The 10,992-nt window shown below is 41.9% G+C and overlaps 1 protein-coding gene across 1 annotated transcript; it reads right to left on the bottom strand.

Moving 5' to 3' along the window:
* Positions 1-8,103: 8,103 nt before the first annotated feature.
* LOC309817867 (leucine-rich repeat and transmembrane domain-containing protein 1-like) lies at positions 8,104-8,537 on the bottom strand (the record flags this gene model as incomplete). Its single annotated transcript, XM_082682141.1, has 1 exon — positions 8,104-8,537. A coding segment is annotated over one exon (434 nt), but the record flags the coding sequence as incomplete, so codon positions are not given.
* Positions 8,538-10,992: the final 2,455 nt, after the last annotated feature.

Genomic DNA, 10,992 nt, shown 5'->3' with positions numbered 1-10,992 from the left:
CAGGGGGAGGTTTGTAACCCAAGGCAAGTCTTTGCTCTACATGTCAGCTATGAGGTGGGGCTTTTTATATATTTGACATTTGCTTTTTTAAGTTTACTGGTGGGTGCCGTGAAGGGACAAAAGGAGGTCAAGGCCTGTAGGAATGACAACAGCAAACTTCATAGAAATGGATTAGTGATGTAGCTACCAATTATGCTGTATTTCAAGTCCGCAACAGAATCTGAGTTAGAGTTGGCCATAGAACAGCTGCTCTGTATAGTGCGGGTAGCCAGTGACAGGGCACACTGAGGATCATTGCTCCAGAAATAAAAATAGCCCAGAGTTTTGAGAAACTGGATCCTCTGTGCTAACTCTCCAGGACACTCACTCCCATGAGCCACTGTCCTTTTATAAACCTTATCAAAAGCCCCAACACATTCTCCACCCCATCAGCCACAGAATTTTGGAGTTACAGGTCCTTATACCCGGTTTTCGAGTTCTGTATCAGCAAGACTCCTCTTTCTGAGGTCATAGTAGGATTTGGACATTAACCCTAATGTAAGCCAAGGATTTAGGAGTGAGTACAGGGCCATTTCTCCCCTCTTGCTCTGGGATTGAGTTTTCACATTTGTAAAACAAGGTTGATTGGTGCTTTGGTTGGATTTCTAACAGCCTAGTTTTTAAAGACAGAGATTTGTTTCATCACCACAGAAAAGGAGAAGAATTAACCAGTAATGGAGTATGTCTTGCACCCAGATTCAGTCTGGCTTTGGGGGGACCCCTCTGGTTCCTTTTGAATTCATATAAATAAAGTGCGTAGTGAATGCTTATAGTTGAGTGCTCAGTAATGGTTAGCTGCTAAATTATTATTGCTGCTGTTACCGTTGGTAAGAATGATGTATGTTACACCCACCACCTCTCATTAGTCAATGCTTATTGCCATGTGCCGTCCCCTATGTGAAAAACTTACCTAGGCAATGTCGTTATGGTATCTTGAAATGTTTCATAGTAAAACTTCGAAGTTCACACTTTCATGTACTTATTCCTTAGAACAGAGGTTGACAAGCTGTAGCCCATAGGAGCAAATCTAGGATGCTACCTGTGTCCTTCTTTTAGGGTTTTACTGAGATGTATTTCACACACTATTAAATTCACTATTTCAAGTGTACAGTTTATTGGGTTTTAGTATTTTGCAGGTTGTGCAACAATCTCTACAATGTAATTTTAGAACAATTTAACATCCCCCCCAAAAACCACCCATACACACACACACACACACACACACGCACGCACGCACACCCCTTCATTCTTGATATCCCACTCCCCTTTCCAGCCCCAGGAAACCCACTAATCTACTTTCTGTCTCTGTGGATTTGCCTATTCTGGGCATTGCAGATAAATGGAATCATACAACATGTGGCCTTTTGTGATTCGCTTCTTTCACTGAGCTTAATGTTTTCAAGATTCATCCATGTTGTAGCAAGGATCAGTCCTCTGGCTTTTTTTTTTTTTTTATTCTATTTTATTTATTTATTTGGCCATGAGGGAAGCATGTGGGATCTCTGACCAGGGATCGAACCCGCACCCCCTGCATTGGAAGGGAGGTCTTAACCAGTGGACCACGAGGGAAGTCACTACTCTGGCTTTTTAAACTGCCAAATGATATCCCATTGTATGTATGTATAGCATCCTGTTTATCCATTTATCAGTTAATGGACATTTGGGTTGTTCCCACTTTTTAACTATTATTAATAATGCTGATATGAACATTCATGTACAAGTTTTTGTGCAGATATGTCTTAATTTCACCTGGGTAGAAATTGGAATCGAATTGTTGGGTCATATGGTAACTCTAGGTTTGATATTTTGTAGAACAGACAAGCTGTTTTCCAAAGTGGTAGCACCTTTTTACAATCTCACCAGCAACATACGAGGCTTCCAATTTTTCCACATGCTTACCAATGCTTACTATTGTCTATCTTTTTTATTTTAGCCCTCCTAGTAGGCGTGAAGTGATTTGTATTTCCCTAATAACTAACTACACTGAGCATCTTCTCATGTGCTTGTCAGCTACTTGCATATCTTCATTGGGGAAATGTCTATTCAGATCTTTTGCCTATAATTAGGTTATTTGTCTTTTTGTTGTTGAGATATAAGTTCTTTTTATAAGCTGGATACAAGTACCTTGTCAGATATCTACCAGCTGTTTTTGTAAATAATGTTGGATAGAGAGCACATGGACTAAAAAGCCAAAAATATTTACTGCCTGACTCTTTACAGAAAACGTTTGCCAACTCCTGCTTTAGATAAAAATATGTCACAGTCCATTTTTTTAAAAAAAACACCTAAAATGCTAATTTGTTCACTCACTTATTTCACCATCTTTTTATCTTATGAAAATGAAGGGAATATTTAAATCAGAGGCTGTGTAAGTAGATATTAAAGACAGAGCTTCCTGTATCAGAAGGTATCCATCATTATGCCTAATGTTTTTATATATGTGGTTACAGAGAAATTCCAGTCAAAGATCCTGAGCTTTCTAAAATATATGCTCTCCCTGTCAGTCAAGAGAGTGATTTACTTAATCTTTGCTTTAGTTTATAAACCTCTGAACAGTGTAATCAGCATAATGCTTGTTAGAACATTGGAAATGCCCTCACATGCTTTGGTGGAAAACAGTTTCTGGGATACTTTTTTTTCCCCAACATGGCTCATGAGAGATTTGAGGATTTATTTAGCCACCCTTATCCAGGCAAATCTCCTAGTGACCTTAGTGGGATTTTGATCTCGGTGAAGATTAGAATATATATGACTCAGGCTAAGTGAAGGGCCAGAGAGGATAAATGAGCTGACGTACATTTCCCCTCCCTGGGAAGAGGGGCCATGACCAGAGGCTGCAGCATAAATGCTTTGACAGTCAGTCAGTGGACTCTTGCTCATGGAAAATGCTTTTGCCAGTCTGTGGTGGGAAAGGGACAGTGCTGATCAAAGGTTCTTTATTCCAATGGCCTCCCACAGTTTGCACTCACCAAGAGCTCCCACGTTCTATTCTGGGTGAAAAGATCTGCACGAGGTCAAGATCAGTGTCTGAATGTCATTCCTACTTCAAGGCCAAATTATATATGACCAGGCTCAGGCAGACTGGAGTGTACATTTGTCTTAAAACATAAAAAGGAAGTTCAGAGTGAAAACATAGTGCATGGGCATTTTATATGCTTTTACTTCACTAGCCTTCATCTGTCAACTTCCAGATTTTTGCTGATATAGTCAGTTTTTTTAAGCCAAAATTATTTTTGTTATCAAATTATTTTACTTGTGTTATTTCTCATTTTTTATGCTCTTCTCACTTCCTCTCTTTCATGCTTTCTGGAACCCACTCCAACCAGGTTTCATCCACAGGGAATCATTTTTCATCAGGGTTACCTGTAGCTCCTACATTACCAAATCCAAAATTGAACTTCGGATGTTCATTTTTCTTGGTCTGTGAGCAGCACTTGGCCAAGGTGATCACGTTCTCCTTGCAAACCTCTTTACTTGATTCTTTGCCTACCTCACTTCCCACCCTCCTAGGCCTCCTTTGCTGACTTTGTTCATCTCCTGATTGTACATGTCGGAGGGCCTCAGGGTTCCTGTCCACTCTCAAGCTTTAAACACCATTCATGAGCTGGTGATTCCCAAGCCCAGCCTCTCTCCCTTGACTACTCAGTGTCCCTGCCTCTCAAATAGGCCCATCAAATGCAATCGATTCCACATTTAAGTCATTCTAGTTATCTGGTTATTCAGTCTAAAAACTTTGGAGTCATTCTTTTTTTAAAAACATTTATTATGGATAATATTGAATATACTAAAAAGTAATAGAAGCATAAGAAGAAACCCATGTATCCTTCATTCAAATTCCTACTCCACTAATTAATGATATGACCTTGAACAAGCGACCCAAACCCAATGATTATGTATCTTCATCTGTCATGTGGCAGTAAAATGCTCACATTTTTGGTTAATTTGAGACTTAGAGGAAAATGAAAATACTACACTGAAAACAACTGGCACAAAACTGGGTGTTCAATAAATGTTGATGGTGGTACTATAATTGTTCTTTTCCAAATAATTAATATAATAATTCCATAGTCTTCATATTGTGGTTCACCAGAATGAATGAAGAATGGCAGGGGTTGGGTTGTATTATACTTTCTAACCCCATGCTCCTGCAAACTGCATTTATCAGGTGTGCAATTAATTATCTGTGCGACTTTGGGATAATTCCTTTCCTTTTCCATGCTTCCAATTGCTATTTGTAAAATAAGAATATGGAACTATATGAGGGTAGCAGATAGGTTTAGTCTCATAAGTCGACTCCAGTTGATCAGGAGTAGGTACCTAGAAAACAGATTAAAAAAGATTCTGAGGCCAGACATTAGTATCATTTGCTGGTAGTTTTCTGTCTAATAGCATTTAGCAATGGATACACTGGTGGGTTTGACCCAAGTGAAAACAGTTATTTCCTGATCTGTGATAGAAAGTTATAGGTTTCTAACAGTTGTATAATTATGATAATGGGTGCTATGGATAGATCATTTTAGAAATTGAGCCACTTCCTTTGATATTTTGGATCTAAGACGAGTGTGATATTTCTGGGGTAACTTGGTAAACTTGAGTAATGAGATTTGATTTTCATGAACCTTCAGGAGGCAATCCTATGATTCACTTTTCAGTCTTTCATTTTTGTAAGGAAAAAATAAAATACCCAGTTGTCTGTGGGCATATTATCATCTGAAGCACAAGATTTTTCCCACAGGGTCAAGGATTTTTGCCTTAATTTTAAAAGCTTTCCAGGTATAGATTTGACACTAGGTCTTCTTTCTCCACGATCTCTGTGGAAGAAATTCCTCCTACGCCCTCTTTATATGCCTCATGTCTGTTGGGTCCTGCTATTGTGAATTTGTGATCTCTGGCAAAGCAAAAATAGTGATACTGTTCCGTTAAATATAATGAAGAAACTATATTTTACATGATTTTCTCAGAAACAATCAACACTAAACGTGATATTTGTTCACAGTATTCCTTCAGTAAGGCTCTATGACTCTTTGAAGGAAGGGCATTTTTATAGGGGAATTTATAAATATGACAGCAGCAATAAACAGCTGAAAATAATCTATGAGGCGTTTGCAAATTACCCCTCATGAGCTGTAGTGGTTGTGAAAGATAATTTGTGGTTCTCACAGAATACCCTGCAAATTGGGTCTTTCATCTGTGATGTTTTTAACAGAGAAAACATTTCATTTCTCGTATTAACAAATGATAACGCTGAATTGTTAATCTAAACAATTTGATTTATATTTTTCTGTGCTGAGAGAATTGTTGACATTTTAGGGTAATTATTTTCATCGTTAACTGCTCTTTTTGGTGACTATAGGCAAAAGATAGAAATCTGAATACATGAAGGCATCATTTTAGTCATTCTCCTTAAAGACTTCTCATAAAGCAGGAATCTGTTTGCCTGAGTTATCATCTGTGCTTAGAAATCTAATAGGATGTGGGTGTTGAGGAGTGAGGATTCTAGCCACTTTCAGGATTTTCAGCGGTGCATTGGAAGCTCTGTCATGTAATCACTGTGGCCAGGGGGACGGGATTGACCTGTACAGTCACCAGGCCTCCGGCAGAGCACAGTGCACTGCATGTCTTAAATCACAGCAATGAGAAGAGGCACTTGTGGTTGGCCTCAGTAGTTCCCAGCTTATGTAATATCTGTTCAAGTATCTCACAGCATGGTTGCCAAGATTACATGAATGTTCACGAGAACACCTCTCACCATGCCTGGTACGTAGTACGAACTCCAGAAACATTTGGTGAAATGAGGACGATGTATAAAAAGATCTTCTCGATTTCCTTTCTCATAGTGCTTTCTTGGCCAAGGACTCATGGTCCAGGGAAAGGGAAAGAAAGATTTTTTTTCCACCTGGAAAGTAGTCCCTACAACCTTAGACTGGATGCTCAGACTCGCCCACTGAAGTGGTGCACGAAGCAGAGAAGAAAGGAAGCACCAGGCTTGGGATGGAGCTGATGCAGCAGCTGACTTTCTCTGGAATCTCTTTTTGATCTTAAAATCCATGCTAATTTTTCAAACTACTCTTTAACGTACCCAGGTTTATTTTAATACTCAGAAAAAATTAACATCAAATTTATACTTTTTCCCCCAGAAGAATCATTTAGCAAAATTGCTGCTCCAAAGAGATGGCCCATCTTTAACTTGTGGGTGTGGGCAGCCCACACTAGTTGTGAAGCACTGTGAGCAGGTATAGATGGCCTCTGTGTCCTGCAGGGTGGGCTAGGGTAGGTTCATCCGTCTTTCCCTTGGCCTCTTTATACTGTTGAGCAAGGCTTTGGCCACATCAGACAGGGAAACAGTATTCCAGGCTGAATGGACCGCCCATTCACATGTCAGTTTATGGAATGGACTGCTGATTTAGGATCCAAGCAACTTTTACATGGCCTGAAAGAGTGAATATAGGGCCAGTACCCTGAATGACAAATATGTTTTATCCTTTGAACCAATTCCAGTTGATTAGTTCTGGTTGCCTTACAGTGCTGTCTTAAGAAGGCATCTGTGGTGCATCAGGACTCAGGGAGGAGTGCTGGGATTGATTAATGATGTCTGTCAAGGCCTCTGGAGGGACAGCTTGCCCTGTATTTGCTGTTCCTTGCTTTTGCCAAGTCCTTAACTCCTCTATGTAAAATGATTTTAATACTAACAGGTGACTAAGTATGAGATGGGACATCATGAGAGAGAGAGAGAGCAGGTAGATTCTACTTTAAGAAATCCTAGCATGAGAAAATGCAAATTTACAAAATACATAAATCTGGAGCCAATTATTGCCATTACAGAAAGATTCCATGAAAGGTTCCTTTAAATAGCGAGATCCCCTACTGCATTAAAATGATGATTCAATTTACAAAAATTTCCTTTGCATGCAGCTCTTCAGGACCGTGTCTGTGGAGTCAAGCAAGCCACACCTGATTTTTTTAAACCCCAGCCTAAATAATGTTCAGGACGGCTGCTCCCACGTATCTCCAGCCTCTTGATAATTCCCACTCTATTCAGACTTCCTCTGACTTCCTATCCCAGAGTGTTGAGTAGACAATCTGGGTGGTGGTCAACAGCTGCTGGCTTCCACCCTGCCGCGGCTGCATTTCATTAGTGGGTAAACTGATTGCTCTGAGTATGTTTATGTGTGGGTGTGGTTGAACAAGCCTATGCACTCTGCACACTATGTACGTAGATACAGATACACATAAGCCATTATCTCGCTCTCAGCCCACCCTAAATTCATTCCTGCTGTGAGAGTTATAAATGGAAGGTTCCAATCGCCTGGTGGATATGGCCTTTGGGTAATAGTGCCTCGAATTCCGCCACCCCATCCTCTTTGTGTTTGTTTATATGTTATTTACCCTTGCATCAGAAAACTTCCCCAGACCCTGGGCCTGAGTCCCATTATCCAGTCATGGAGCCCTCTTCTTCTTCTGTGGCCTAGAAAGCCCCAAATGGTTTTCTGATTTAGAAAATTAAATATAATCTGACTCTTGTGGCAAGCTACAAAATTCCCAACCAACAGACGCTTTTGCTAAATATATAACATACCTAACATCTAAAAGTATCACCGGTCTATCATGAACTTGGACTATAGAAGCACTCAGTGCCCATTGGGTAAGGTTGCCAACTTCTTCCCAGGCACTCAAAATTGGGCAGTTTTCGAGTGGACCACAAAGCTGCCAGGAATGCTGGCACGCGTGTTTGTATTTCTGCTGCCCTGTAAAGGCAACTTAATGCAGGGAAGAGTACCTTGAAAGAGATGTATCTTCCCTTTCTCTGTGGACAGCCTTCCCCACATAGAATATTGTCATAACTTCTCAGGCACAGAGCACAAGTTATCATCTCTGTTTCAATTATGGTATTTTTTTAAAATCTCAACATAAATTTCTTCCCAGGAATACTGTCTTTTTTTACAGACACATTTTTTTTTTTTTCCTTTTGGAAAAAGAAAATGAGGCAGTAACAGTGAACCATCAGCCCTACTCAGAAACTTTCTTCTGGCCTATAATGATTATTCGTATTTGAGATGAAAGCTCTCAGGCCATTGAGCTGTCAAACAGCTCTTTTCCTTCTGTCTTCGCAGGCTCATTGATCTGAGCCAAGCGTCCCGCATGGTACTGGGCGGTAATAGCTGCATAGGTGCAGCCATAAATGACAGCCGCCAACATCATGAGACACACGATCCCACATACCACCCCCGTGATGATGATGGTGGCCACGGCGTGGCGCAGATTGGCTGGCCTCGGCTTGGGTTTGATCTCACACTCCCAGTGGTCTCGCTCCCCTGAGCTGTGGCTCTCAGGGGGCCTGGGTACAGCCCGGTGGGCAGCACCTAGCTGCTGCACCTGTGAGGACTCCAGGTCTGGAGAAGGAAAAGGGCAGGGCTGGTACAGCTCGTGAGGGATTTTAAGGAGGTCCTTTCCCTTCCAGGTGTCCGGTGAGGCACAGATGATGCTGTCTGTTATTCCCCCTTTGAGAAACAAAAGCAAAGAATGATAGCAGAGCCTGATACAACCAAACTCCCAAATCCTCAACCTGTAAAAACTTAGGCAGATGGAATTTATAAAACACCTTTTTTTTTTCAAAAAATTTAACAATCGTATTTTATGATTTTAGGGTTTCTAAATTGGCTAAATGCTAAAAATGCCACACACTAAATGGACAATTATGTGTGACCAAGAGTTCATTAGAAGCCAAGTCACCTTTACCTTATAAATGCCAAGGGAATAACAATGCAAAAGCTGACAGGAAGGGGCACTGGAGGCCAGCCTGAGGGCACTGTTGCATGCCCTAATGAGCCCTGCCACACAAGAAATCTATTGTGCCAAATTCCCACTGGAGAGCTAAAAAATAAATAAATAAAACAAATGTCTTTTGTTGTGATGTTATGTGTTAATTACAAAGACCCTCTGTCTCTACCAACACTCTTCAGTGATGCCAAACCGGGAGGTCAGTGGCCCTGTGAGTGAGTGCTTTGTGTATCTGAAGGTTTGACGGGAATATGAGTTATGTTCATGGGATTAAATACAATTAACGTGTCTCCTCAGACCTCGAAACACTTAGTACTTAAAGTACCAAACTTTCTCAATGTTTTTTTTTTTTTGGCCTTGCCGTGCGGCATGCGGGATCATAGGTCCCTGACTAGGGATCGAACCTGAGCCCCCTGCATTGGGAACGTGGTGTCTCAACCACTGGACCACCAAGGAAGTCCCAAGTATCGCACTTTCTAATGGGTTTTTGGACTCAATTTCCATTCTCTCTACGGGGATTAATTTCCTCATGTGTGTGGACTACTATTGTTCAGGAAGAATTTGTGTGCCTAGAAGTTCTTTTCTAGAAAGAACACTGGACTAACAGATTCCATCTTGGCCAAATTTGACCACCAATTTACTGTTTGACCTCAGGCAGATAAAGTTCTCTGACTAAATTTTTTGCCATGAAAACATCCTATTTGTATCTGACTTGATAGTTTATAAAGCACTGTCAGATAAGTCCTCACAGCTCTGCTCTAATGGGTAATTCTTATCCAAGGTCATTCAGGTCATAAGTGGATATAGCAACACCGAAACCCAGCTCTCTCCTGTGATCCCAGTTTTCCCCGCTACACCTACCGCCTCTCTCTACTTCCTCCTCTCTGAAACATCCTGATTCAGTAGAGTTAACACATGACTCTCAGTAGAATCTCACCCCCATGAAGCCTGGCACCAATCTTAGCCAAGTTAGACTGGAGATTCTTTGTACACATCGTAGGTGAATTATGAAACTGTACCAGAAGTTGCCATGAGGGAGCTTGTCACTTCAATGTTATTAGAACCTTCCTTTGTATAGCGCTTCAGAGTTTTGGGAATGCCTTCACATCCATTCTGTCTGAGCCTTATAAGCTGAGTCTTACCATGGCCGTATTAGTAGATGGGGCCATTTTGCAGTTCAGGGGTTATTGTGGCCCAGGTCACACTGGGGTCAGTGGCCATGACAAAATTCAACGCATACCTTTTTTGCTTTTACTGCTTGAACTGAGTCACCTATTGCCAGAGTCTCTTGGGCCCGTCCTGGCTTCTTCAGTGATCCCCTGAGGCAAGAGCCTCAACTCTAAAGCAAAAAGATAAGAGGAATTTTCTCCTTTCCTGAGCTGAGGTGCAGGAGGCCAGAGGTGTGGGGTGCCTGTTCTGGATGAGCCCAAGGCGCCATCAGGCTGCACCGTGATTAAGGATCCCTGTCTCAGAGACCATTTCAGTACTCTGCCTGGAAGCTGGTTGTAAAGCAGAAGGCCAGAGAGCAGAAAAGAAGTGTGGGGGCTTGAGAAGAAGTAACCATATTTAACCCAGGCAAAGAGCACTGAGACTTTCATCAGGGGAAGAAAGGCCACCTGCCATGGGACCAGCAATTCCACCAGCTGACCTAGACTGGGGCGGTTCACCCAGTAACTTCAGGGGTAAGCTCTGTCTTTCTCCAGTTCCAGGCTTCCTGCTGTTCAACATTAGGGTGGGAGGCATGGCCTCAGGACACAGAGCCAGGAGAATACACAGACTAGAGCCTGTGATATTGCTGGAAGGCAGGTGTTATGGCCACCAAGAGCTCCGTGGCCTCCTGTGTCCTTAGCCAGGACTCACTTCCCAGCCTTCCACCACCATCTCCACAGCCATGACCCCAGGAAGCAAATCTGCAGATGATAGCTTGAGGGTCTCAGTCTCTTCTGGATTCAGAGCAGCTGACAGTGCAAGAAGCTCCAGCTTTCCAAGCACTCACATTATTCATCATCTGTCCACTAGCAGCTCTTAACCCCTGTCTTGGGAAGAAATGGGATTCAAATCTTGAGTCTGACCATTACTTTGCTGTGCAACCCTAAGCAAGTTACTTGACCATTCTGTGCCTCTGCTTGCTCACCTGGGAAGTGGGAGACTGGGGTAATAATGAAATCTACCTCA

This window comes from Grampus griseus, assembly GCF_964374135.1.
Source record: "Grampus griseus genome assembly, contig: HAP1_SCAFFOLD_1227, whole genome shotgun sequence".
Lineage (NCBI taxonomy): Eukaryota > Metazoa > Chordata > Mammalia > Artiodactyla > Delphinidae > Grampus > Grampus griseus.
This window is presented reverse-complemented; position numbering and strand designations above follow the sequence as displayed.